General features: G+C 44.4%; 2 protein-coding genes across 2 annotated transcripts in view; both read right to left on the reverse strand.

Moving 5' to 3' along the window:
• LOC140077967 (cytochrome P450 2G1-like) overlaps positions 1–26,836 on the reverse strand; it is a 119,169-nt gene that overhangs the window by 30,969 nt on the left and 61,364 nt on the right. The gene's annotated exons all lie outside the window — the stretch shown is intronic.
• LOC140077981 (cytochrome P450 2C8-like) lies at positions 13,880–25,533 on the reverse strand. The gene is made up of 9 exons (XM_072125680.1): positions 25,261–25,533; positions 24,363–24,525; positions 23,035–23,184; positions 21,835–21,995; positions 18,355–18,531; positions 17,368–17,509; positions 16,587–16,774; positions 14,886–15,027; positions 13,880–14,176 (listed from the first exon to the last, which is right to left on the reverse strand). Exons 1-9 carry the CDS (start codon positions 25,438–25,440, stop codon positions 13,992–13,994), a joined length of 1,488 nt encoding a protein of 495 aa, XP_071981781.1. The 5' UTR covers positions 25,441–25,533; the 3' UTR covers positions 13,880–13,991.

Raw genomic sequence — 26,836 nt, forward strand, 5'->3', positions numbered from 1 at the left:
TCAACCTACCAGTATGTTTTGGAGTGTGGGAGGAAACCGGAGGACCCAGAGGAAACCCACACAAAGACGGAGAGAACATACAAACTCATTGCAGATGTTGACCTGGATGGGACATGAACCCAGGACTCCAGCGCTGCAAGGCTGTAATGCTTACCACTGAGCCATTGTGCTGCAAGGCTGTAATGCTACCCATGACTCCTGCACAGGGGATGTACAGCTAGGACATCTGTAGTAGCGCTGAAAATGGGACTACTATGAAACTTTTTTCTCCTTTCTTCTCAAAGTAATTTCAGAGGCAAATTGCTCCGTGTAAAAGTAGGTTTTGACAATCATCTGGAAAATGTCTTGTTTCCTATTTTATCAATGGAGGGATACATATCAGCGGCGTACCAGCCACTTTTTTTGGTTTTTGAACCACACTTCTACTCCATAGGAATATGGGGAGATTTTGAACAAAGTATGCTCTACTAGGAATCAGAACACAAAAAAGGGTTTGCCTCCAGCAGCATCATGCCTCAAGTGCCATATTTTACAAAAGGGCTCACTCTTATGCACAATTTACAGAGAAGCTTAGTGACCCATCCATAGTTTATAGAGTAAAACAATAAGATTTCATTGGGTTCTCAATAATCCGAAGAAAGCTGCTGATGAGTTTTTGCTTCTCATCAGGACGGAGCAAGGCAAGTCAGAGGTTAATCACATTAAAGGAGTAAAATTGTCTCATGGGATATAAATATATTTTCCCAGAATTTCTTGGGGAACATTTTGATATTCTTTATAAAATGTGAAAAAAATAACTGAGAGGATAGAGAAACATGCAAACATAGAGGGGAAGGCTCCTGAGTCTAACAGCAACACTGAGTCTTACTAGTATGATAATTGCTCGTAAACACCTGGAACTGATCCTATAATTCTCTACCAGTTGATTTTAGGGCCAAAACTAGAGATGAGCGAGCACTAAAATGCTTGGGTGCTCGTTATTCGAGACAAACTTTTCCAGATGCTCGAGTGCTCGTCTCGAATAACGAGCCCCATTGAAGTCAATGGGAGACCCAAACATTTTTCAAAGGGACCATGGTTCAGGAATAAAATGTGTTATTTAATTGAAAAAGAATGTCTTCTGATAAGTTATCAGATGTATGCAAACATCTGCAATCTATTCTTCACTGTTCCGCACGTATATTATCTCCTGACAAGTTAACAGATGTGAAGAACAGTGAAGAATAGAATAAAAACAGTGAACACAGTGAACGCAGGATCATTTAAGTGAAAAACGCAGTGAAAAACACAGTGAAGAATAGATTACAGATGTTCGGCACATCTGCTTACTTGTCGGGGTGATACGCTGTCCCGGGGTCCGCTCCTCTTCTTCCACTGAAGTCTCCCCGATCTCTCCATGCTGCCCGATGTCTCCCCGTGCTGCCCGATGTCTCCCCGTGCTGCCCGATGTCTCCCCGTGCTGCCCGATGTCTCCCCGTGCTGCCTGATGTCTCCCCCGCGCTGTCCGATGTCTCCCCGCGCTGCCCGATGTCTCCCCCTTGCTGCCCGATGTCTCCCCCGTGCTGCCCGATGTCTCCCCGCTGAAGGATGTCTCCCCGTGCTGCTTGATGTCTCCCTGCTGCTTGATGTCTCCCTGCTGACGTTCCGCGCGTATCTTCCGACAAGTAAGCAGATGTGCCGAACATCTGTAATCTATTCTTCACTGTGTTTTTCACTTAGATAATCCTGTGTTCACTGTTTTTATTCTATTCTTCATTGTTCTTCACTGTGTTTTTTTAATTAAATACTCGATCTCGAGCAGGGGAAATACTCGTCCGAGCAACGAGCCGTTTCGAGTACCTTAATACTCGAACGAGCATCAAGCTCGGACGAGCATACTCGCTCATCTCTAGCCAAGACAAAAAAGCCGTAATCCTGTCAAGTTCACAGAGCGAAATCCGACCAATCAATTGTGGAAATTAAGTTAGTAAAGATGGGGAAATATGCGCAATAGTTACCCTTAGTATTGGTAATAAATGTGCTTATCAAATATCAACAAGCTCTATTTAATAGGTAACTAGTAGTTGTTACGGTTCATAGGGACGAACCGTCAGAGAGTCTCTGTGGGAAGAGTCTGTGGACTCCCTGGACTACCGCGGGGGATGATGGTACTGGGCGCAACCTGGGAGCGGAGTCTAAGGGGACCCTTGGTCTTCGCCAAAGCCCGCCGCAAAGCGGGATGGTCTTGCTATGGGGAGCCACCACGGAAGGCAGGACCATGGGAAGGCAGGACCTCTGGAATACAGGACCTATGGATGGCAGTACCTCAGGATGGCCACCGGGATACAGGACCGCCCCAGGAACAGAGGAACGCCACGGGAGTACAGGACCGTCACAGGAGTACAAGACCGCCACATAAGTACAAGACTTCCCCAGGAACACAGGAACGCCAAAGGAACACAGGAACGCCACAGGAACACAAACCAGAACTTTGCAGTTCGAGTCTGCTCAGCACAAGTCTTTGATTGTCTTGACCTTTTCATATTTAGTTCATGAAATACAGAAGATATGTCACCCATTTTGAACTCAAAACAGCATGAAAATCTATGATGCTATGATTAGAGATGAGCGAACACTAAAATGCTCGGGTACTCGTTATTCGAGACGAACTTTTCCCGATGCTCGAGTGCTCGTCTCGAATAACGAACCCCATTGAAGTCAATGGGAGACTCGAGCATTTTTCAAGGGGACCAAGGCTCTGCACAGGGAAGCTTGGCCAAACACCTGGGAACCTCAGAAAAGGATGGAAACACCACGGAAATGGACAGGAAACAGCAGGGGCAGCATGCATGGATGCCTCTGAGGCTGCATAATCGCACCATTATGCCAAAATTATGGGCAACAGCATGGCCATGACAGAGTGACAGAATGAAGCTAGATAGCATCTAAAACATCCAATAATTGACCCTGACACTATAGGGGACGGCATGCAGAGGCAGAGGCAGCGGCAGCAGGCTAGAGAGTGTCATGGCGACATACCCTAAATGGACTCAGGCTTCAAACCAATGGGTGGCAGAGAGGAACCAAAGGAGGTGAGCAAGAAGCGCTCAAATAATATCGGTACATGATAAAAGTTTGCCAGTATATTTTGTGGATTACACAGCAGGGTGGCGACAAAGTTAACATGGAAGCCATGAAAACAACCCAAAATTCTGCCTGACACAGCTCGTTTGATAAGGGGACGATGTATGGAGGCAGTGAACTAGTAGTAGATTAAAGGTGCTGCAGTTAAAACTATGTTAGTTGGATCTTGGCATGGAGCTGGCGCTCCGCTGCCAGGCGAGCTTTCGCCAATCCAAGCCCCTGTCTATAGGCTACTCCCCAAACAGCACTTCTAAGAACCTTTTGTATAAGATCAAGTGTAGTAGCGTTCTTATAAGTTTAGGATATGGCGGGTGAGGGGAATGTAAACAGATGCGCAAGAAGCGCTGAAATAATATCCCTAAATGGTAAAAGTTTGCAAGTATATTTTGGGGATTACACAGCAGGGTGGCGACAAAGTTAACAACTTTGATGTGGAATGCCCTGTAATAGCTCTTGGGCGGTGTGCCTTTTATCGCCTAGGCTCAGCAGTTTCAGCACCGCCTGCTGTCGCTTAGCGACGGCACTGCTGCTGTGCCTAGAGCTACCGACTGATGGCGCCATGCCCACGGATGGTAATTCGGAGGAGGAGGAGGTGGAGGAGGGGTGGGAGGAGGTATAGTAGGCCTTTGAGACCTGGACCGAGGTAGGCCCCGCAATTCTCTGCGTCGGCAGTATATGACCAGCCCCAGGGTCAGACTCGGTCCCAGCCTGCACCAAGTTAAGTGTAGTAGCGTTCTCATAAGTTTGGGATATGGCGGGTGAGGGGAATGTAAACAGATGCGCAAGAAGCGCATGATGCGCATGGAGCTGGCGTTCCGCTGCCAGGCGAGCTTTCGCCAATCCAAGCCCCTGTCTCTAGGCTACTCCCCAAACAGCACTTCTAAGAACCTTTTGTATAAGATCAAGTGTAGTAGCGTTCTTATAAGTTTAGGATATGCCGGGTGAGGGGAATGTAAACAGATGCGCAAGAAGCGCTGAAATAATATCCCTAAATGGTAAAAGTTTGCCAGTATATTTTGTGGATAACACAGCAGGGTGGCGACAAAGTTAACAACTTTGATGTGGAATCCATGAAAACAACCCAAATTTCTGCCTGACACACCTCGTTTGATAAAGGGACGATGTATGGAGGCAGCTATATGGACGACTTTTGGAGGTAGCAATGGAGACAACGTGTGGAGGCTGCTATGGAGACAATTTAATTTGGATAGTGCCTGTATGTGGCAGTCCCAAACATTTTTCAAACCAGAGGAGCAGGTAGGTGGCCCTCCAGTAAAATGGGATAGATTGAGTGCCTGTATGTGGCAGTCCCAAAAATGTTTCAAACCAGAGGAGCAGGTAGGTGGCCCTCCAGTAAAATGGAATAGATTGAGTGCCTGTATGTGGCAGTCCCAAAAATTGTTCAAACCAGAGGAGCAGGTAGGTGGCCCTGCAGTAAAATGGAATAGATTGAGTGCCTGTATGTGGCAGTCCCAAAAATTGTTCAAACCAGAGGAGCAGGTAGGTGGCCCTGCAGTAAAATGGAATAGATTGAGTGCCTGTATGTGGCAGTCCCAAAAATGTTTCAAACCAGAGGAGCAGGTAGGTGGCCCTCCAGTAAAATGGGATAGATTGAGTGCCTGTATGTGGCAGTCCCAAAAATGTTTCAAACCAGAGGAGCAGGTAGGTGGCCCTCCAGTAAAATGGAATAGATTGAGTGCCTGTATGTGGCAGTCCCAAAAATTGTTCAAACCAGAGGAGCAGGTAGGTGGCCCTGCAGTAAAATGGAATAGATTGAGTGCCTGTATGTGGCAGTCCCAAAAATTGTTCAAACCAGAGGAGCAGGTAGGTGGCCCTGCAGTAAAATGGAATAGATTGAGTGCCTGTATGTGGCAGTCCCAAAAATGTTTCAAACCAGAGGAGCAGGTAGGTGGCCCTGCAGTAAAATGGAATAGATTGAGTGCCTGTATGTGGCAGTCCCAAAAATTGTTCAAACCAGAGGAGCAGGTAGGTGGCCCTGCAGTAAAATGGAATAGATTGAGTGCCTGTATGTGGCAGTCCCAAAAATGTTTCAAACCAGAGGAGCAGGTAGGTGGCCCTCCAGTAAAATGGAATAGATTGAGTGCCTGTATGTGGCAGTCCCAAAAATTGTTCAAACCAGAGGAGCAGGTAGGTGGCCCTGCAGTAAAATGGAATAGATTGAGTGCCTGTATGTGGCAGTCCCAAAAATTGTTCAAACCAGAGGAGCAGGTAGGTGGCCCTGCAGTAAAATGGAATAGATTGAGTGCCTGTATGTGGCAGTCCCAAAAATTGTTCAAACCAGAGGAGCAGGTAGGTGGCCCTGCAGTAAAATGGAATAGATTGAGTGCCTGTATGTGGCAGTCCCAAAAATTGTTCAAACCAGAGGAGCAGGTAGGTGGCCCTGCAGTAAAATGGAATAGATTGAGTGCCTGTATGTGGCAGTCCCAAAAATTGTTCAAACCAGAGGAGCAGGTAGGTGGCCCTGCAGTAAAATGGAATAGATTGAGTGCCTGTATGTGGCAGTCCCAAAAATGTTTCAAACCAGAGGAGCAGGTAGGTGGCCCTGCAGTAAAATGGAATAGATTGAGTGCCTGTATGTGGCACTCACAAAAATTGTTTCAAACAGAGGACCGGGTAGGTGGCCCTCCAGAAAAATTAAATGCATGAAGTACTATAGCAAGAGCCAGTGGGCCCTGTCAAAAAATAGCCAGTTTCCTCTGCTTTACTGTACAAAGAGGAGGAGAAGGAGGAAAATGAGGAGGAGGAGGAGGAGTGGATCAATTATTCAGGTTGAGCTTCCTTCACCTGGTGGAGATTGGAAATTCTGAGAAATCCAGCCTTTATTCATTTTAATAAGCGTCAGCCTGTCAGCGCTGTCAGTCGACAGGCGTGTACGCTTATCGGTGATGATGCCACCAGCTGCACTGAAAACCCGCTCGGACAAGACGCTAGCGGCAGGGCAGGCAAGAACCTCCAAGGCGTAGAGCGCCAGTTCGTGCCACATGTCCAGCTTTGAAACCCAGTAGTTGTAGGGAGCTGTGTGATCATTTAGGACGATGGTATGGTCAGCTACGTACTCCCTCACCATCTTTCTGTAAAGATCAGCCCTACTCTGCCGAGACTGGGGACAGGTGACAGTGTCTTGCTGGGGTGACATAAAGCTGGCAAAAGCCTTGTAAAGCGTACCCTTGCCAGTGCTGGACAAGCTGCCTGCTCGCCTACTCTCCCTCGCTACTTGTCCCGCAGAACTACGCACTCTGCCGCTAGCGCTGTCAGAAGGGAAATACTGTTTCAGCTTGTGCACCAGGGCCTGCTGGTATTCATGCATTCTCACACTCCTTTCCTCTCCAGGGATGAGAGTGGGAAGATTTTGCTTGTACCGTGGGTCCAGGAGAGTGAACACCCAGTAATCGGTGCTGGAATAAATTCTTTGAACGCGAGGGTCACGGGATAGGCAGCCTAGCATGAAATCTGCCATATGCGCCAGAGTACCAACGCGTAAGAATTCACTCCCCTCACTGGCCTGACTGTCCATTTCCTCCTCCTCCAACTCCTCCAACTCCTCTTCTTCTGCCCATACACGCTGAACAGTGAAGGACTCAACAATGGTCCCCTCTTGTGTCTCGCCAACATTCTCCTCCTCTTCCTCCTCATCCTCCTCCACCTCCACCTCCTCCGATATGCGCTGAGAAACAGACCTCAGGGTGCTTTGGCTATCAACAAGGGAATATTCTTCCCCCGTCTCTTGTGACGAGCGCAAAGCTTCCGACTTCATGCTGACCAGAGAGTTTTTCAACAGGCCAAGCAGCGGGATGGTGAGGCTGATGATGGCGGCATCGCCACTGACCATCTGTGTTGACTCCTCAAAGTTACTCAGCACCTGACAGATATCAGACATCCACGTCCACTCCTCATTGTAGACTTGAGGAAGCTGACTGACCTGACTACCAGTTCTGGTGGAAGTTGACATCTGGCAGTCTACAATCGCTCTGCGCTGCTGGTAAACTCTGGATAACATGGTCAGTGTTGAATTCCACCTCGTGGGCACGTCGCACAACAGTCGGTGAGCGGGCAGTTGGAGGCGGCGCTGCGCTGCCCTGAGAGTGGCAGCATCTGGGCTGGACTTCCTGAAATGCGCACAGATGCGGCGCACCTTCGTGAGCAAATCAGACAGATTGGGGTATGTCTTGAGGAAACGCTGCACTATCAGATTTAACACATGGGCCAGGCATGGCACATGTGTCAGTCTGCCGAGTTGCAGAGCCGCCACCAGGTTACGGCCGTTGTCACACACAACCATTCCCGGCTTGAGGTTCAGCGGTGCCAGCCACAGATCAGTCTGCGCCGTGATGCCCTGTAATAGCTCTTGGGCGGTGTGCCTTTTGTCGCCTAGGCTCAGCAGTCTGAGCACCGCCTGCTGTCGCTTAGCGACGGCACTGCTGCTGTGCCTAGAGCTACCGACTGATGGCGCCGTGCCCACGGATGGTAGTTCGGAGGAGGAGGTGGAGGAGGGGTGGGAGGAGGAGGAGGCATAGTAGGCCTGAAACACCTGGACCGAGGTAGGCCCCGCAATCCTCGGCGTCGGCAGTATATGAGCAGCCCCAGGGTCAGACTCGGTCCCAGCCTCCACCAAGTTAACCCAATGTGCCGTCAGCGATATATAGTGGCCCTGCCCGGCAGCACTCGTCCACGTGTCCGTGGTCAGGTGGACCTTGTCAGAAACGGCGTTGGTCAGGGCACGGATGATGTTGTCTGACACGTGCTGGTGCAGGGCTGGGACGGCACATCGGGAAAAGTAGTGGCGGCTGGGGACCGAATACCGAGGGGCGGCCGCCGCCATGAGGTTGCGAAAGGCCTCGGTCTCTACTAGCCTATAGGGCAGCATCTCCAGGCTAAGCAATCTGGAGATGTGCACATTAAGGGCTTGGGCGTGCGGGTGGGTTGCACTATATTTGCGTTTCCGCTCCAGCGTCTGGGGTATGGAGAGCTGAACGCTGGTGGATGCTGTGGAGGATCGTGGAGGCGACGATGGGGTTTTTGTGCCAGGGTCCTGGGCAGGGGGCTGACTAGCAGCTGACACAGGGGAAGGAGCAGTGGTGTGCACGGCCGGAGGTGAACGGGCTTGTTGCCACTGAGTGGGGTGCTTAGCATTCATATGCCTGCGCATACTGGTGGTAGTTAAGCTAGTAGTGGTGGAACCCCTGCTGAGCCTGGTTTGGCAAATGTTGCACACCACAGTCCGTCGGTCATCCGGTGTTTCCTTAAAGAACCTCCACACTTCTGAAGATCTAGCCCTCGCCGCAAGAGCCCTCACCACGGGAGCTTCACTAGTTGACAGTGGCGCTGATGCACCAGCTCTGGCCCTGCCTCTCCGTCTGGCCCCACCACTGCCTCTTCCAACCTGTTCAGGTCGAGGACTCTCCTCCGTCTCAGAAGCACTGTGTTCACCCGGCCTCTCAACCCAGCTTGGGTCTGTCACCTCATCATCCTCCGATCCCTCAGTCTGCTCCCCCCTCGGACTTCCTGCCCTGACAACAACTTCCCCACTGTCTGACAACCGTGTCTCCTCATCGTCGGACACCTCTTTACACACTTCCACTACGTCAAGAAGGTCATCATCACCCACAGACTGTGACTGGTGGAAAACCTGGGCATCGGAAAATTGCTCAGCAGCAACCGGACAAGTGGTTTGTGACTGTGGGAAGGGTCCAGAAAACAGTTCCTCAGAGTATGCCGGTTCAAATGCCAAATTTTCCTGGGAGGGGGCAGACTGGGGGGGAGGAGGCTGAGGTGCAGGAGCTGGAGGAGTGGCGATTTCGGTGACATGGGTGGACTGCGTGGAAGACTGACTGGTGGTGGACAAATTGCTCGAAGCATTGTCAGCAATCCACGACATCACCTGTTCGCACTGTTCTGGCCTCAACAGTGCTCTACCACGAGTCCCAGTAACTTCAGACATGAACCTAGGGAGTGTAGCTCTGCGGCGTTCCCCTGCTCCCTCATCAGCAGGTGGTGTCTCACCCCGCCCAGGACCACGGCCTCTGACCCCTGCAGTAGTTGGACGCCCACGTCCCCGCCCTCGTCCTCTACCCCTAGCCCTCGGGTTAAACATTTTTAAAATGAGAGTTATAACTTTATTTTTTTTTTTTACTTTTTTTTGTTTTTTTTTTGTGTTTTTTTTTTTTTTTTGTGTTTTTTGTTTTTTTTTGAGTTTTTAAAACCAAACAATGCTATCCTATTGCTATGGCTATTTTCTAGCCAAGTATCAAAGCACACTACTATGCCAGATGAGATGACACTGAGTTATTGGCTAATAGAAATCCAACCCCTACTGAATTTTGCCACTTCGGCCTTTGCTATGGATATGTGCGCCACTAAGCGCAGAACACAGCGGTCGCAAGTCTCACTACAAATTGCTCAGAATTGGCAAGTACATGCACTGCAGAAACTACAGCCACCAGCAGATCAACCAGAAATCAAATATATAGAACGCTACTGTAGGCTTCAAGAAGCTGTTTGTATTCTCCTATGGCTATTTTCTAGCCAAGTATCAAAGGAAGCACAGTACTATGCCAGATGAGATGACACTGAGTTATTGCCTAATAGAAATCCAACCCCTACTGAATTTTGCCACTTTGGCCTTTGCTATGGATATGTGCGCCACTAAGCGCAGAACACAGCGGTCGCAAGTCTCACTACAAATTGCTCAGAATTGGCAAGTACATGCACTGCAGAAACTACAGCCACCAGCAGATCAACCAGAAATCAAATATATAGAACGCTACTGTAGGCTTCAAGAAGCTGTTTGTATTCTCCTATGGCTATTTTCTAGCCAAGTATCAAAGGAAGCACAGTACTATGCCAGATGAGATGACACTGAGTTATTGGCTAATAGAAATCCAACCCCTACTGAATTTTGCCACTTCGGCCTTTGCTATGGATATGTGCGCCACTAAGCGCAGAACACAGCGGTCGCAAGTCTCACTACAAATTGCTCAGAATTGGCAAGTACATGCACTGCAGAAACTACAGCCACCAGCAGATCAACCAGAAATCAAATATATAGAACGCTACTGTAGGCTTCAAGAAGCTGTTTGTATTCTCCTATGGCTATTTTCTAGCCAAGTATCAAAGGAAGCACAGTACTATGCCAGATGAGATGACACTGAGTTATTGCCTAATAGAAATCCAACCCCTACTGAATTTTGCCACTTCGGCCTTTGCTATGGATATGTGCGCCACTAAGCGCAGAACACAGCGGTCGCAAGTCTCACTACAAATTGCTCAGAATTGGCAAGTACATGCACTGCAGAAACTACAGCCACCAGCAGATCAACCAGAAATCAAATATATAGAACGCTACTGTAGGCTTCAAGAAGCTGTTTGTATTCTCCTATGGCTATTTTCTAGCCAAGTATCAAAGGAAGCACAGTACTATGCCAGATGAGATGACACTGAGTTATTGCCTAATAGAAATCCAACCCCTACTGAATTTTCCCACTTCGGTCTTTGCTATGGATATGTGTGCCACTAAGAGCTAAACACAACGGTAGCAAGTCCCCCTGCTAATTCCTCACAAAATGGTAAAAGATGCAAATTAAAATAAAAAAAGTAGAACGTTATTGTAGCCCTAAGAAGGGCTGTTGGGTTCTTTGAGAATCACTCCTGCCTAACAGTAAGCTAATAGAACACCCTAACGCTTTCCCTGAGCAGCAGCAGCTCTCTCCCTAGCGGCATCCAGAGACAGAATGATCCGAGCAGCGCGGCCAGCGGCTAGTCTATCCCAGGGTCACCTGATCTGGCCAGCCAACCACTGCTATCGACGTGTAAGGGTACCACGTCATGCTGGGTGGAGTGCAGAGTCTCCTGGCTTGTGATTGGCTCTGTTTCTGGCCGCCAAAAAGCAAAACGGCGGGAGCTGCCATTTTCTCGAGCGGGCGAAGTATTCGTCCGAGTAACGAGCAGTTTCGAGTACCCTAATGCTCGACCGAGCATCAAGCTCGGACGAGCATGTTCGCTCATCTCTAGCTATGATGCATCACTGCTGATATAGCATGAAATACTTCATAGCAGTAGCCAGTGGTGGGAATGGCACCATATCAGCCTTGTGACTCCTATGAGGCCAGCTTTAGAAAGGAGCCCAACCAGACGGCACAGAAAATTCCATCACTAACTGAAGGTTCTCTATGGCCATGTACATTGAAGGTTCTCTATGGCCATGTACATTGAAGGTTCTCTATGGCTATGTACATTGAAGGCTCTCTATGGTCATGTACATTGAAGGTTCTCTATGACCATGTACGTTGAAGGTTCTCTATGACCATGTACATTGAAGGTTCTCTATGACCATGTACATTGAAGGTTCTCTATGGCCATGTACATTGAAGGTTCTCTATGGCCATGTACATTGAAGGTTCTCTATGACCATGTACATTGAAGGTTCTCTATGGCCATGTACATTAAAGGCTCTCTATGGCCATGTACATTGAAGGTTCTCTATGGCCATGTACATTGAAGGTTCTCTATGACCATGTACATTGAAGGTTCTCTATGACCATGTACATTGAAGGTTCTCTTTGGCCATGTACATTGAAGGTTCTCTATGGCCATGTACATTGAAGGTTCTCTATGACCATGTACATTGAAGGTTCTCTATGGCATGTACATTGAAGGTTCTCTATGACCATGTACATTGAAGGTTCTCTATGGCATGTACATTGAAGGTTCTCTATGGCATGTACATTGAAGGTTCTCTATGGCCATGTACATTGAAGGTTCTCTTTGGCCATGTACATTGAAGGTTCTCTATGGCATGTACATTGAAGGTTCTCTATGGCCATGTACATTGAAGGTTCTCTATGGCCATGTACATTGAAGGTTCTCTATTGCCATGTACATTGAAGGTTCTCTATGGTCATGTACATTGAAGGTTCTCTATGGTCATGTACATTGAAGGTTCTCTATGGTCATGTACATTGAAGGCTCTCTATGGTCATGCACATTGAAGGTTCTCTATGGCCATGTACATTGAAGGTTCTCTATGACCATATACATTGAAGGTTCTCTATGACCATGTACATTGAAGGTTCTCTATGGCCATGTACATTGAAGGTTCTCTATGGTCATGTACATTGAAGGCTCTCTATGGTCATGCACATTGAAGGTTCTCTATGGCCATGTACATTGAAGGTTCTCTATGGCATGTACATTGAAGGTTCTCTTTGGCCATGTACATTGAAGGTTCTCTATGGCCATGTACATTGAAGGTTCTCTATGGCCATGTACATTGAAGGTTCTCTATGACCATGTACATTGAAGGTTCTCTATGGCCATGTACATTGAAGGTTCTCTATGACCATGTACATTGAAGGTTCTCTATGGTCATGTACATTGAAGGTTCTCTATGACCATATACATTGAAGGTTCTCTATGACCATGTACATTGAAGGTTCTCTATGGCCATGTACATTGAAGGTTCTCTATGACCATGTACATTGAAGGTTCTCTATGGCCATGTACATTGAAGGTTCTCTATGGTCATGTACATTGAAGGTTCTCTATGGTCATGTACATTGAAGGTTCTCTATGGTCATGTACATTGAAGATTCTCTATGGTCATGTACATTGAAGGTTCTCTATGACCAAGTACATTGAAGGTTCTCTATGACCATGTACATTGAAGATTCTCTATGGTCATGTACATTGAAGGTTCTCTATGGCCATGTACATTGAAGGTTCTCTATGACCAAGTACATTGAAGGTTCTCTATGACCATGTACATTGAAGATTCTCTATGGTCATGTACATTGAAGGTTCTCTATGGCCATGTACATTGAAGGTTCTCTATGACCATGTACATTGAAGGTTCTCTATGACCAAGTACATTGAAGGTTCTCTATGACCATGTACATTGAAGGTTCTCTATGACCATGTACATTGAAGGTTCTCTATGACCATGTACATTGAAGGTTCTCTATGACCATGTACATTGAAGGTTCTCTATGGCCATGTACATTGAAGGTTCTCTATGGCCATGTACATTGAAGGTTCTCTATGACCATGTACATTGAAGGTTCTCTATGGCCATGTACATTGAAGGTTCTCTATGGCCATGTACATTGAAGGTTCTCTATGGCCATGTACATTGAAGGTTCTCTATGGCCATGTACATTGAAGGTTCTCTATGGTCATGTACATTGAAGGTTCTCTATGGCCATGTACATTGAAGGTTCTCTATGGTCATGTACATTGAAGGTTCTCTATGGCCATGTACATTGAAGGTTCTCTATGGCCATGTACATTGAAAGTTCTCTATGGCCATGTACATTGAAGGTTCTCTATGGCCATGTACATTGAAGGTTCTCTATGGTCATGTACATTGAAGGTTCTCTATGGCCATGTACATTGAAGGTTCTCTATGGCCATGTACATTGAAGGTTCTCTATGGTCATGTACATTGAAGATTCTCTATGGTCATGTACATTGAAGGTTCTCTATGGTCATGTACATTGAAGGTTCTCCATGGCCATGTACATTGAAGGTTCTCTATGGCCATGTACATTGATGTAAGGAGAGGGTAAATAAATTTTTACTAAAATAATGCACATATAATCAAATAAAACTAGGGATGTACATCCAACCCTAAAATTAGGAAGAAAAGAAATATGACATGCAAAAAGTATGATATAATATATTTATTTACACTTAATAATTACATAATGCAACAACCTATATAATATTATGTAAAGTGACGCAAACAAAACAACCACAAAAATAATTTCACAAATTTTGTATTTTTTCAAGCTATTTATTGCAAAAATAGTTATTTTGTAAGTTTTTAGAAAAATTTAGTTCATTTTAATTTTAATTCAGAGACGAGGGATGACTTTCATCTGGTAGGTATGGGGTCTTGATGCATTGGTCTTGGGCTCGGGTCTTATGCTCAAAGTCTTCCTGTCTACGGTCGGCTCCAAGGTAAACTTCTGCAGAATGGTGGTGAGGAAGAGGAAGAGCTCCATGCGGGCCAGGCCTTCTCCCGCACATACACGTTTACCTGAGAAAATAAAACAAGAGTAAAGAATAAATTGTAAAGTCAATATTATTGAAAGGAGCAGCACGATCCATGTTTGGCCTACAGCTTCATCTATTCGTGAGAATGGGACACCCTCATTATTGCTGGGGGCACCAACATGGATAAAGAGAACTTAGCACAAACCTTTAAACAGGTTGTCCAATTACAAAAAACTATTTTAACTTCCTGGTTAGTCAACAGATGCATAACTAGGAGAGTCAGGGCCCCATAGCAGACTTCTTAATGAGGCCTCCCTTCACCCTTAAAAAATATACATATGTATGCTCAAACATATTGCAGTTGCAGTCACACACAGATATAACACACCATACATACACACATACAGCATACACACATGCATACAATACAATATACAGACATACAGTATATACACACCACACACATACAGCATATACACACCCAATACCCCAAAGGCCGGGGCTTCCTGACACTGTGGGCCCCATAGCAGCTGCTATGACTGTTACCTTTGTAGTTACGGTCCTGTTAGTCAATTTTGAGCAAAAAGAGGAGACAGTGCTGGCACAGATATTACAGTACCTACATAAGAAAACTGTTAACCATGTCATTGATGGAACTTACATTATTAGGTTTTTTCCTAAAGACAAGGCAAAATGTGAAGAAGATAAACTTCAGTTGAAGAATAAAGAGGCAAAGCACAATCATCTCTTACCGGTGGAGAAGGCCATAAAGGCATCATTTTTCTTAAAGCCACCATTCTCATCAAGAAAGTGTCCTGGATCAAACTCTTCTGGGTTCTTGAAATGTTTAGGGTCTTTAAGGACAGAGGTCAGGACTGTAAGCACCATGGTGCCCTAAAAATACAAGTACAAATCAAGTAGATGAAGAAATGCCAGTCGTGATAATGTAAATCTAAGAACCTCCAGCCTCTCAAGGAATACAAGAATTATGTAGGGTACATTATAAGCTTTCCAGGCATATCTATCCTGTTTCCTAGTCATATGTCCTTTGAGAGAAAATTCTATGCAAATGAACTTTTTAGTGCACTGGTGGGCGGGTCTTTACCAGCTGTTGCTCCTGCATTTTGCATTAAGGAGTCCTCAATTACTGTGTAGAGGATCAGTAGTAGTCACATTGCCATCCAATGTACTGAGAAGCTCATTTACATAAAGATAACAATTTATAGAATAAGAAGAGTGGGGCAGACATATCGGGGCACATATACTTACCCGTTCCTTGAAGTTCACAGAAAGTGCATTGTCCGACGATAATGCGCTGTGCCGCGATTCACTAAGATCTCGTGCACCCGATATCCTGCATGTGTCACTTCCCCGCTCAGGTCCCTGGAGTTCACCTTCTTCTTCCTGGTGCATGTAAGTGCATTGTCTGTGTATAATGTGCTGTATGGGGAGTCACTAAGATCCTGCACCCGATATCCTGCATGTGTCACTTCCCCGCTCAGGTCCCTGGAGTTCACCTTCTTCTTCCTGGTGCATGTAAGTGCATTGTCCGTGTATAATGCGCTGTGCGGGGAGTCACTAAGATTGTGCGCCCGATATCCTGCATGTGTCACTTCCCCGCTCAGGTCCCTGGAGTTCACCTTCTTCTTCATGGTGCATGTAAGTGCATTGTCCGTGTATAATGCGCTGTGCGGGGAGTCACTAAGATTGTGCTCCCGATATCCTGCATGTGTCGCTTCCCCGCTCAGGTCACAGGAGTTCACCTTCTTCTTCCTGGTGCATGTAAGAGCATTGTCTTGCGACACATTTTGAATCTCAAATCCCGCACTCAGTCCGAATCATTTGGATCGTCCGACGGCCCGCCCCCCGATTTCTGTCACATGAAATCTGATCGTGTGCAACACAATCTCAGCGCAAACCCCTGTAAAATACCTGTCAAAGCTGCTTTTTTATTTTTTTTTTCCATGTGGAAGGCAGCGGAAGGTGGGGGCCGACTTACCATAGTCTCTGACAGAAAACCGGTGGTGCCTGTAGCTAAAATCTCTGCTAGGTCAGACCTGGTCTAAATGGGTCTGGGCTGTCGGAGATCAAATTTGTATCTTCACAGAGGCTGGAGCCTCTTATTAGACAATGGCTGTGGTGCGCTGATGGTGGGGGAAATTAAAACTTGTGTGCAAAAGGCCCCCCAGTACACATCTAAAACTTGTGTTCTACACAATACTACTTGGACTTGAGAGATGAAGTGGGAGCTGGTGGACACCATGTAAAAAATTCATTGTTTCTAGTTGACAATATATTTGGAATAATTGAACCAGGTTGGAGAAAGGACCACCATACCTTCTAACCTTTACCTAAAGGAGTATCTCTGAGGTGCAATTCTTATCAGAAGTCAAAAGTTGATGTGAAGAGAAAATGTAGCATGGAGTTTGTGAAGACCATTGTATAGTATATACCTTAGGAATGTGATATCCTCGGAAGGTTGTGTCTCTGCTTGCACCATGAACAACTCCTAGAGGGACGATATCTGCAAATCTCTGGATCTCGTGGATCACGGCGTCGGTATAGGGCATCTTACTCCTGTCTTCTATTGATGGACATCGATCTTTGCCGATCACATTGTCAATCTCCTTGTGGAGCTTCTCTGAAATTTATCAAAAACAGATGAGATTTTTTGATCAAAATTCTGCATTTTATTATAAACGTATATGAGCTTTTGGCAAAAAACGTGGCGTATAGCATATGTTATGGGACATATATGTGCCTGATTTAGTCAGTAACTTAATGAAATAAGTGAATACAAGAAACTTTTTAATGTATATGTTCTTGCTTTCTACCATGAACTTTCTATGTAACCTCACTGAGGTGTCAGATTACATAGCGGTTCATTTATGGAGGAGGAGCCAAAGATTATTCTCTTCCAACCAACTCTAAGTGGACTGCAAATTCACAAAAAAAGACTACAAAGAGAAGAGCTGTTAAAATGAAGACTAGACTCATACTGACCAGAAACATTGTTGCTCCTTATGTGCTCGCCCTGGTCTAACGATTAATGCAATGGGAAGGTAAGCTGTACTTAAAGCTAGTGGACTTTTCCATCACCCTTTATTGTTGTCCTGATATGAGATATGCATTTGGGACCCTTCATGACAAGTAGTCAATGTGTGACTGCTACATTTCTACCCTTCGTAAGAGAAATGCAATGTTTTATTTCCAAATAAGTAACTGGTTAATTACCTTGTATTTCCGGATATTTCAAAAGTATCAGAAATCCATATCTCAGGGTCAGACTTGTCGTCTCGGTTCCCGCAAAGAATAGATCAAATACTGTCGCTACTAAGTTTGTCTCATGAAATTCTGTGTCTGGATTCTTTTTTTCCTAAAATTAAATTTGAATTGTTTTTGTTGATTGTCAAAAATAATTAAAGACAACCTTCTACCCTCTGCATCCTTTTATAGACCCCGGTCCACTGATTCTGCTTATATTTGGAATTTTATCTTAAGCCTTTACCATTCCCGATAAAGTCATCTCATTGGGGCAGATTTACTTACCCGGCCCATTCACGATCCAGCGGCGCGTTCTCTGCGGTGGATTCGGGTCCAGCCGGGATTCACTAAGGTAGTTCCTTCGACGTCCACCAGGTGCTGAAGTCCGCTGAAATGCACTCAAGTACACCGGCCTATTCCTGGTGAAGGTAAGTGCAAGCTCCGCGACACTTTTTGTTTTTTAAATGCGCCGGTTTTTCCGAATTTTTTTTATAAAAAGTACAAATTTTATTTGTCTCTTTTTCACTAAAATGCACAAATAACACTCAAAAATATCCTAATCTTATTAGACATTTCTGCATGTCAAAATTTAAAATCTACCAAACCATAAAAATTATTATCCCATGACATGAACCGCTTAATAGAAAAAAGAAGATTCAGATTTCCAAAATGCCACTTTTGTGCCCTCCGATAAAAAATTTTAAGCAAAGTAATCAAAAGGTGTTACAGTTGTCAAGATGATATCAATGAAAACTTCATCTTACATGTCTTGTGGAAGGAGGAAAGTGAAAAATGAAAATGCAAAAACCCATAAAAAAAGATTAATGCCCAATATTTATTTTTTTGTACAGAAATGTTCTCTTTCTAGATAGATAAAAGATGGTGTCAGCAGTAAACGATGGATAATTGCCGTGAAAACAAGTGCAAAGGTCTAGAAATGGAAGATTATCTACGCACCTCGTCCATCTTTATGAGGAAGCAATCGATGAAGTCGCGGGGGCAGTTCTTATCCACGGAGACTCGATGGGAGTTCATCATCTCCTTAATAAATTCTTTCAGATTGTTCATAATTTTGAAGATCCCCTGGTGGGGCCCAGGAAGACGCGACATTACAGTGGGAAACATGAATAAAAGCTGATTGGAACAAAAGGAATGAAAAAAAAAACATTAATATTCTTTTTTACTCTGGTTTTAAGGAGGGATGAGCAGGCCAGTTGAAGTTCTGGGTTCTGTTCTGTTTTGAGTAACGGACCCAATGCCTCACCAGTAGAGATGAGCGAGCACTAAAATGCTCGGGTGCTCGTTATTCGATACGAACTTTTCCCGATGCTCGAGTGCTCGTCTCCAATAACGAACCCCATTGAAGTCAATGGAAGACTCGAGCATTTTTTCACTGAAAGAACACATTGAAAGAACAGTAAATAATAACACATTACACATGTATTCAGATGTTTTACTTGTAAGAATACATTGAAATAACACTATTCTTCACTTTGCAGGTGTTCGCGCGTGTCTTCCGATAAGTTAGGAGATGTGCGCGAACATCTGGAATGTGAAGAATAGAATAAAAACAGTGAATACCGGAGCATTTAAAGTGAAGAATAGTGTTATTTCAATGTGTTCTAACAAGCAAAACATCTGCAAACATCTGTAGTGTGTAAACACTCTTCTTCACTGTCTTTTATTAATTTAATGCTCGATCTCGAGCCGGTGAGATACTCGTCCGAGCAACGAGCCGGTCCGAGTATGCTAATATTTGACCGAGCAGTATACTCCGACGAGTATACTCGCTCATCTCTACTCACCAGTACCATCTGTGATCTGGCACTGATCGGGGGTGTTAACTCTTTAAATTCCACCATTTTGCTAAGGTCACTCACCACGGGGAGCGACAATCCTCTGCACGCATGCCACTGGCAAGGAGGATGTTGAGCAGAACCCAAGCGTCTGAGGCTCATGTTCGGGAGACCCGAACCGCAGTATTTGGCCATAGCCCATCACTAGTTTTCAGTTATATTTTCATCTTTACAAAAAATGTTTTAATATTGCTATAATGCATGTAAAACAAATAAGTCATTTTTAGAATTTTGCTTCTGTTTTGCATCTACAGCTCCTGTGCAGAACTATGGGACACATTTACTAAGGCCCCTTCCACACTTGCGTTTCAGATCACGTCAGAGCCTGATCAGGGTGCGATCAGGGTTTGGTCAGTGTAGTTTTTCACTGACCAAACCCTGATCGCACCCTGGTCAGACTCTGACATGACCTGCAACGCAAGTGTGGAAGGGGCCTTAGTAAATAACATTTTTCATCAAAGTTCAATCAGTTTTCAGTCAAAGTTTGTTTAGTGTCTCAGTTTTTAACGTGCGTTTTTTTTGGCAATTTGAATGCATTTTTCAAGCGCAAATAACGCACGTGAAAGGGACTCAGGGCTAAGCTCTATCTTTCCTATGACAATTGATCTGTGAAAAACGCATTGCACTTGCATTGGACTTGCCTGTGTCTCAGAGTGCGATGCGTTTTTTGATGCAAATCCATAGACTTGTATGGTGCGTTCTTCACGCGCGTGACTTGCAAAAGTAGAGCATGCCGAGATTTAAACGCAAGTGTGAAAAAACCTATTGATTACAATGGGTCAGAGTGCAGTGCAAGATCAAAAACACGTGCAGAACACATGCGTGAAAAAAAGCAAGTGTGAAAGGGGCCTATGGGCTTTGCACCAGTTTTCTGGCGGACTTTGCACATTCTTTCTAGTGTAAACTGTTTGCACAGGTATTTAAGAAGTGTCTGCACCACAAATGTGTTGCAAGAGACCGTTTTGTGGCGCAGCTGCACTAGGCACCATGCGACACATTTAGGGGAAGTTCCGTGCGCCAGATTTATCATGCAAAGTCTGCCACACACCATATGTTAAAGGTGCACCAAAAAAAGCTGGTGAACTCTTTCTGGCCAGTGCAGGGAAGCACCAGATTCATGATTTCTGGTTCTTAATGAATCTGGCGCACCAAGCATTATGCATGGAAATAGCACTTTTAGTGAAGTTTCCTACATTCATGTAAATTAGGTCTTTTTTGTTGTAAAAATATTCCCTAGATGTGTGCAGGATTAATCTGTAACTTTCCTTATGTATCTGCAGTCTATGAACTTGAGAACACGTTCTGAAACACTGCTCAGTGCAGGAGAAGAAAGGAGTAAAACAACAAGACAGAGAATCTTTGCCCGTGATAAAGTATATTTATAAAGTTTACTATTATCACTTGAATTTTTTTTTTCTAAAATGAAAAAATGCTCCAAAGGTTTTAAAGTTTTGTTACCTTTTATTATTAGTAGTCAAGTGTCAAGTGAAATACATAGGGGGATGGCATATGATAGAGGTCATGTCCCCCCTGTCAGGCTTCGGCCTCTTGATGCATCTGTCAGGCATATGCACCACCGGCAACACTTTGCCAGGTCAGACGTGGCATAGTTTTGCACAAAAAAACAAATAGAACACCACATGTCAGCCCACATCGGTGGTTGCCATGCCTCTCCAAATCCACATGACGTGGATGTGACATAGCTGCAAAAATTATTGCAATTTCAGAAGCACTGATAGATGCCTGGGATGAGACTTTGATCCACGGATTCCTTGTCATATTGGATACACATAGTATTATGTTTGGGCAGCTCAGTGGTCAGCACTGAGTTCTGCATTAGTTTTAGACACATGGCACAATATTATGGATATTCTTGACTTGTTGGCGTAAAGAAACTGGCAAAAAACATTGCAATGGGGCTTTTTGCTATTTTTTAGTGCTAAAAGATTGCAAGGGCATTATCCCGCCACTCAGAAATAGTGTCAGAAACATAGAACCACTGCTAGTACACTGTCTAAAGAGAAATTTAGGATTTTATTTCAAATCCACTCCCCTACAGGTGTATGTGCTGCTCAGTTTTTTACTCTTTTTGCAATTATTTTGCAATTCCCCGAAATTCCTGAGAGATTTAAGGCCAAAGCCACTTTAATAAATCTGACAGGCAGCAGAGCTCCAAAGGCAATCATAGAACTATCTCAAGGAGCCTCCTAATAGTAAATAACCCCCATTACAGATTTGCTATGCCTTCTCTGACAGTTTTGCCCATCTCTGACTGTTTGTTAGCTTTTCTGCACCATCATGCCTCGGGCCTATCGTATTTACTATAGTCTCACTGTAAACTATAGATGAAATCTTTTCCAGGTCAGGCCTGGTCTAAACTGGTCTGACCTGGCTGGGATAGCATCCAGATCTACTAAGAGGCAGCAGCCATATAGTATTTCAAAAAACCAGTCTTATTCCCCCCATTTTGTGAATTAATTCACGTGAGCAATGGTTGACCAAAGTAACAAATACCTTATTTTTATAAATTCATGTTTATCTATTGTTCTCATCTACATTTTGCGTATTTTATGATAGCTACCTGTCCAGAACGAGTGTTGAACAGTCGTAGAAGATCCTGAAAATATGACAAAAGAGTCAAAAATTTTTGGTCTTCATAGTCAAATCTCTCACCAAACACAACGGAGCAGATGACATTGGAAACAGCTTGTCGCAATACATTTGTTGGGTCAATGGGATTATCTAGAGATACAAAGACGTAGGCAGTTATTGGTCTTAATATATGAACAATACTGATATTCTGTAAATATGGATTATGAAGTGCATTACTGCATTGCCAATCCAGAGCAAAGGAAAAACATCACAATACTAATTGACTCATAGTGAGACCAAAAAAAAAATCCAACCCCAAATATGGCAACCAGAATAAATCTAAATCCCTATCTCAATAATCTAGTTCCCGCAACAGGTAATATTTTTGCTTTAAAGAATCCTGAATCCAGTGTTCAATTATAGGTGATAATCTTAAAAAAAAATCTAGAGAAAGGTAAAAAAACCAAACCAGTTTCCCCATTTCCAAATGGAAGATCTAAGGCTTTGTGCACATAACTCTGTGCATTTCGGGCCAAAAACAATCGGCTGCGTGCCGTTGTTTGTGGACCGTATGAGATCAACACAGCTCACACCATTTACATTACCGACTATAGTGGGCACCGGTATAGTAGTTAGAGCTGGTATCTTAAAGGTACTGTATTAAAGGGAACCTGTCACCAGGAGACACATTTTTGGCATTTTGGAATTCCGGGTAAGTGCATTGTCCGTGTATAATCCACGATGACGCGATTCACTAGGATCGTGCATCCGATATCCTGCATGTGTCGCTTCCCCGTTCAGGTCCCCGGAGTTCAACATCTTCTTCCCGGTGCATGTAAGTGCATTGGATGCGACACAATTTGAATCTTAAATCCTGCACTTAGTCCGAATCAGGCGGATAGTCCGACACCCCGCCCCGATTTTTGTTGCAAATCCCGAAAATGTCAGGAAGTCCGTCGGAAATGCAATCCGCGGAGCCTTAGTAAATTAGCCCCAGAGAGTTGGAAAATGAGATCAACACAGCTCACACCGATGCTGTCAATTAAAAATAGCTGCCCAATAGGAGGGAATGGCACCGTGGCCACAATTGTTTCCGGCAAACAAAAATAAACCAGTACTCCAAAGAGAGAAGATGAAGATGTTTGCTGATTTACTTTAATATAAGATAAAAGCCGAGACCTCCACCCACCTTTGTCCTTCATTAATTTTTCAGCTAAACATCGGGCTTCGTCTTGGATTCTTTCCTCAATGCTTCTCTTTCCCATTCCGAAATTCCTCAGAGTTGTGAGAGAGAATCGACGAAGGATTTTCCATCTTTCTCCATTGCTGGCAATGACCCCTGTGAATTCAAAAAGTTTCTCTGACAATAAGGGTTATGTAAAAAGAAGAACTAATATATAGAACATATCACAATGTGGTCACGTAATAATCATTGCCTGCATGTTCACGCAACATTCACATTGCCGACTATAGTGGGCACCGATATAGTAGTTAGAGTTGGTATCTTAATGGTACTGTATTAAAGGGAACCTGTCACCAGGAGACACATTTTTGGCATTACCCCAGTCCCCACAGAGCATAGTACATACTCTGCCAAAGTGTTTTTGTATTAAAAATTGGTTTTACAGAAAAAAAAGATCTGTTATATTGTACCTTTCATTACCATGTGCTGTGTGACTAGGCAGTTGCCAAATGGGAGAGGCAGGAAAGGAGCAGTCCCCCCCACCCTTGTGGAACAGCTCCTCCATGTGACCTTTTCAAATATATGAAAACACAGATCACTTGGCTTAGCGATGCCCCCTGCTCTACAGCCAATCCCGAGTGTGGGGAGTTATTCATATATTTGAAAAGGTCACATGTTTCCCAAGGGTGGGGGGGGACTACTCCTTTCCAGCCCCTCCCAATTGGCAACTGCCTAGTCACACAGCAGATGTGGCCGGGTACGCCTATCCATCCCTATATACAGCATTGTGAATGTGGGCCGGAAGGTTGTCGGGTCCGGCCGAAAGCTGAATGCAGCGCTGCTCCGGCGGCCATGTTTGTATACATGGCGCCCGGACCGGAGCGACAGCAGCGCTGGAAACCGGAGGGCACCGGAAGGTAAGTACATCTTTATTATTTTAAGCAGCCCGCTCCCGGCCACATATAGTTTTTTTTCAAAACTCGGACAACCCCTTTAAATCAGAGGTGCATCATTTGCTTAATAAACTTCTAAGAAATTTTAAAACCTGGAAGTTCTGCTGGTATCAAGGGGCAAGTCAAGGGGCATACAGTCCTGTTTTCTGCAGATCTTGCTGGGTCTAGGTTATCTGGCTCTTTGCAATCATACGGCTATTGGGTAAATGTTAAACTTGATTAAGATCACTTGAAGAAACTGCTATAAACACCAAATATTTGAGCCAGATAGGCTCAGGTAAGTGTCCCAATTACGTCTCATATTGTAAGATATTTTTAAACATGATAGATATTGCCGAAATGTATTATGTTTTATTATATTAATTTGTTTAAGTCTCTCACCAAAGTCTTTAGTAACAAACTCTCCGAGTCCGGTGTCGACCCTCTCATTAAATGCATCACCATAGTCCACTAGGGCTTCCTTCATTGCATCGTACCCGATCAGGACTGTCGCCCGAAAGTTTGCTAGGTAGATGGTGTAGACAGGTCCATACTTCTCACTCAGCTAGAGAGATACAGAAAACATGTAAGTTACATTCTGTTTGAGTCTTCAGTCCTGGTTCGTGCCTATTTTTACATGAGCTTGGTACGGGTAAGAAAAGCAGCAATGTTCTTAGAAACCAGGATCCCTTCCAAAGGGATCAAGAAGATCTTACCAGGAAGAATCCGGAGTGGAATTGTAAACAACTACAGTAAGTACTGGAAAGCTAAACTAAGCTGGAGCCAGAAGATGTGTATGGTTGTGACTTTCTCATGACCCCGAGGGTGGGGCAACTATGACTCTGGATAGTAACCAAGTAGTAACAATCGCTGTGTCCACATTGTCACAGGCTTTAGGAGCAGGTCATTTGGGGACCTTACGTTAAAAGCCATGATGTAATACTTGATTTCCCCTGTGGTGGTGCTATAGCCACATGAATACTGGTTCCACAACATATCCCAGCTGATGGTTCTAGAATTGCGATCCCCATATAATTCATTGTAAACAACGCTCTTAATTTTGTGCAGAATACAGGTTGCGGATTACGTAGATTATTTGTAACCTCATGAGCAACAAACACAGAGAGTCGTAAAATAGTCATTGTAGATAAACAGCGGCTCTGTGGAATATACATTCATTACAGTGAAGGTTTCCGAGACATTTGCGCAAGTTCAACCACAGATTTACAACTGCATTTACTATGTATCCACTGCCATCATGAGAGTAACATCTCAGGTAAGTAGATACAGAAGAACATACCTTAACTAAGGATTGTGGCATTTCAGTGGTGCTGATCTGTAGGATATTCCCAAGACCGGGTAGAGGGGTAGGTCCTGGAGGTAGGTTCTTCTGCGTCACCCTGTTCCACCATTTAATGAGATAGATTAGTAGGGTGACCCCAGTGGCCAGGAGAAGCGTCCCCGCAATGTTGAGAGCCATCCCGTGCCCCGGGGACGACAGCTCCGTCTGTATTCAGCTTCTGTGTGTTTCTGCTCGTCCTAGAAAACAGTCTGGGTGTGTCTACAGTCCAAGCAGCGTTACAATTGTATTGCACAGGGTTTTTTTTTTTTTTTTGTTCAGCTTTATTCACACAGAATTTTTTTTTCAACCAACACATGAAGTAAAGAAATGAGGGAAAAAATAAAGAAGTAAAAAGCAAAATCAATAAATAAAATAATCAACACGAAAGAAAACCACTTCATCGTTGCATCTACCCAGTAGAGACAAATATCTGACGACCCGATCTGTATTTTGTAATGAATTGTAATAGTCAGGAAAACCGTTATCCTGAGCTGCACGCTGTCCAACCCAACTATTAACCCAATATTACAGATCGTAATACGCGGCACAATGAAGGGTCAAGGGATTATTTACACAGAACGTATATAAAAGAGAAGGATTTGGCATTCGGGGACCCAGAGCAGAGTAATGTTTTGTGACCTCCCTAATTCTCTTGGTGTGAGCTGAAGGTAAAGAAACAAGAACAAAAAGAACAAGAGGAGAGGAAAGTTACAGATCGGAATTTCACTTTTCCTAGTTTCATCGAAACACTGTATGGGGCCCCCTGATCCCCCGGCCACCCTCAGCCTGGATAACAGAGAGGCTGATTGTGAGGAGGGAGGGAGGATGGTGCTGAAGGGGAGTGAAGATGTGGGCTGGGTGGGAGGAGGAAGCAGAGACATGTGTAGTATCAGAGTATTAGAGGCGCCGCAGCAGCTCTGTGAGGAGGAGAGACGCTCACACAGCACTGACAACTATATACAGGACTCCTGCACAGGGGATGTACAGCGAGGACATACATTATGTAGCAGTTGAGCCGTCGAGAATCGTTTGATAAAGGATAAGGGATTTGATAAAAAAAAAAACTAACTCAGGTTTGTTTTTCTAAGAAACTTTATTTACCTCCTTTGTTCTTTCTGAAACTATTGCATATGTGAAATGTCTTTGAAAATACCGGCAATGGTGCGCTCAATTTTTGTTGATTTTTTGTTTCTGTGAACATTTTAAACAGAGTAGAATAAAAGCGTCCAAAACTCATTTATCCTCAAAAACAAATACGTTTAATTATACGAACTTACAAAACGTAGCAGATCTGTCCCATAAATCTTTATTAGGATATATTTATAAACATTCAATAATTACAATTTATCATGTCCTGGAAATTGATAGTCACAAGAAGAAATCAGCTCATTGTTATTCCCTATTGTAATTATGAACATTGGGGCTAATTTATCATTGGGGGGTTTTTGTCTATGTTTGTTGTTGTTTTGGGGCAGTTGTGGTACAAATGCTGCTTTACGACTTTCCAATGCACCAAATGAACATAGGACAGTGC

Source organism: Engystomops pustulosus, chromosome 9 (genome assembly GCF_040894005.1).
Source record: "Engystomops pustulosus chromosome 9, aEngPut4.maternal, whole genome shotgun sequence".
Taxonomy (NCBI): Eukaryota; Metazoa; Chordata; class Amphibia; order Anura; family Leptodactylidae; genus Engystomops; species Engystomops pustulosus.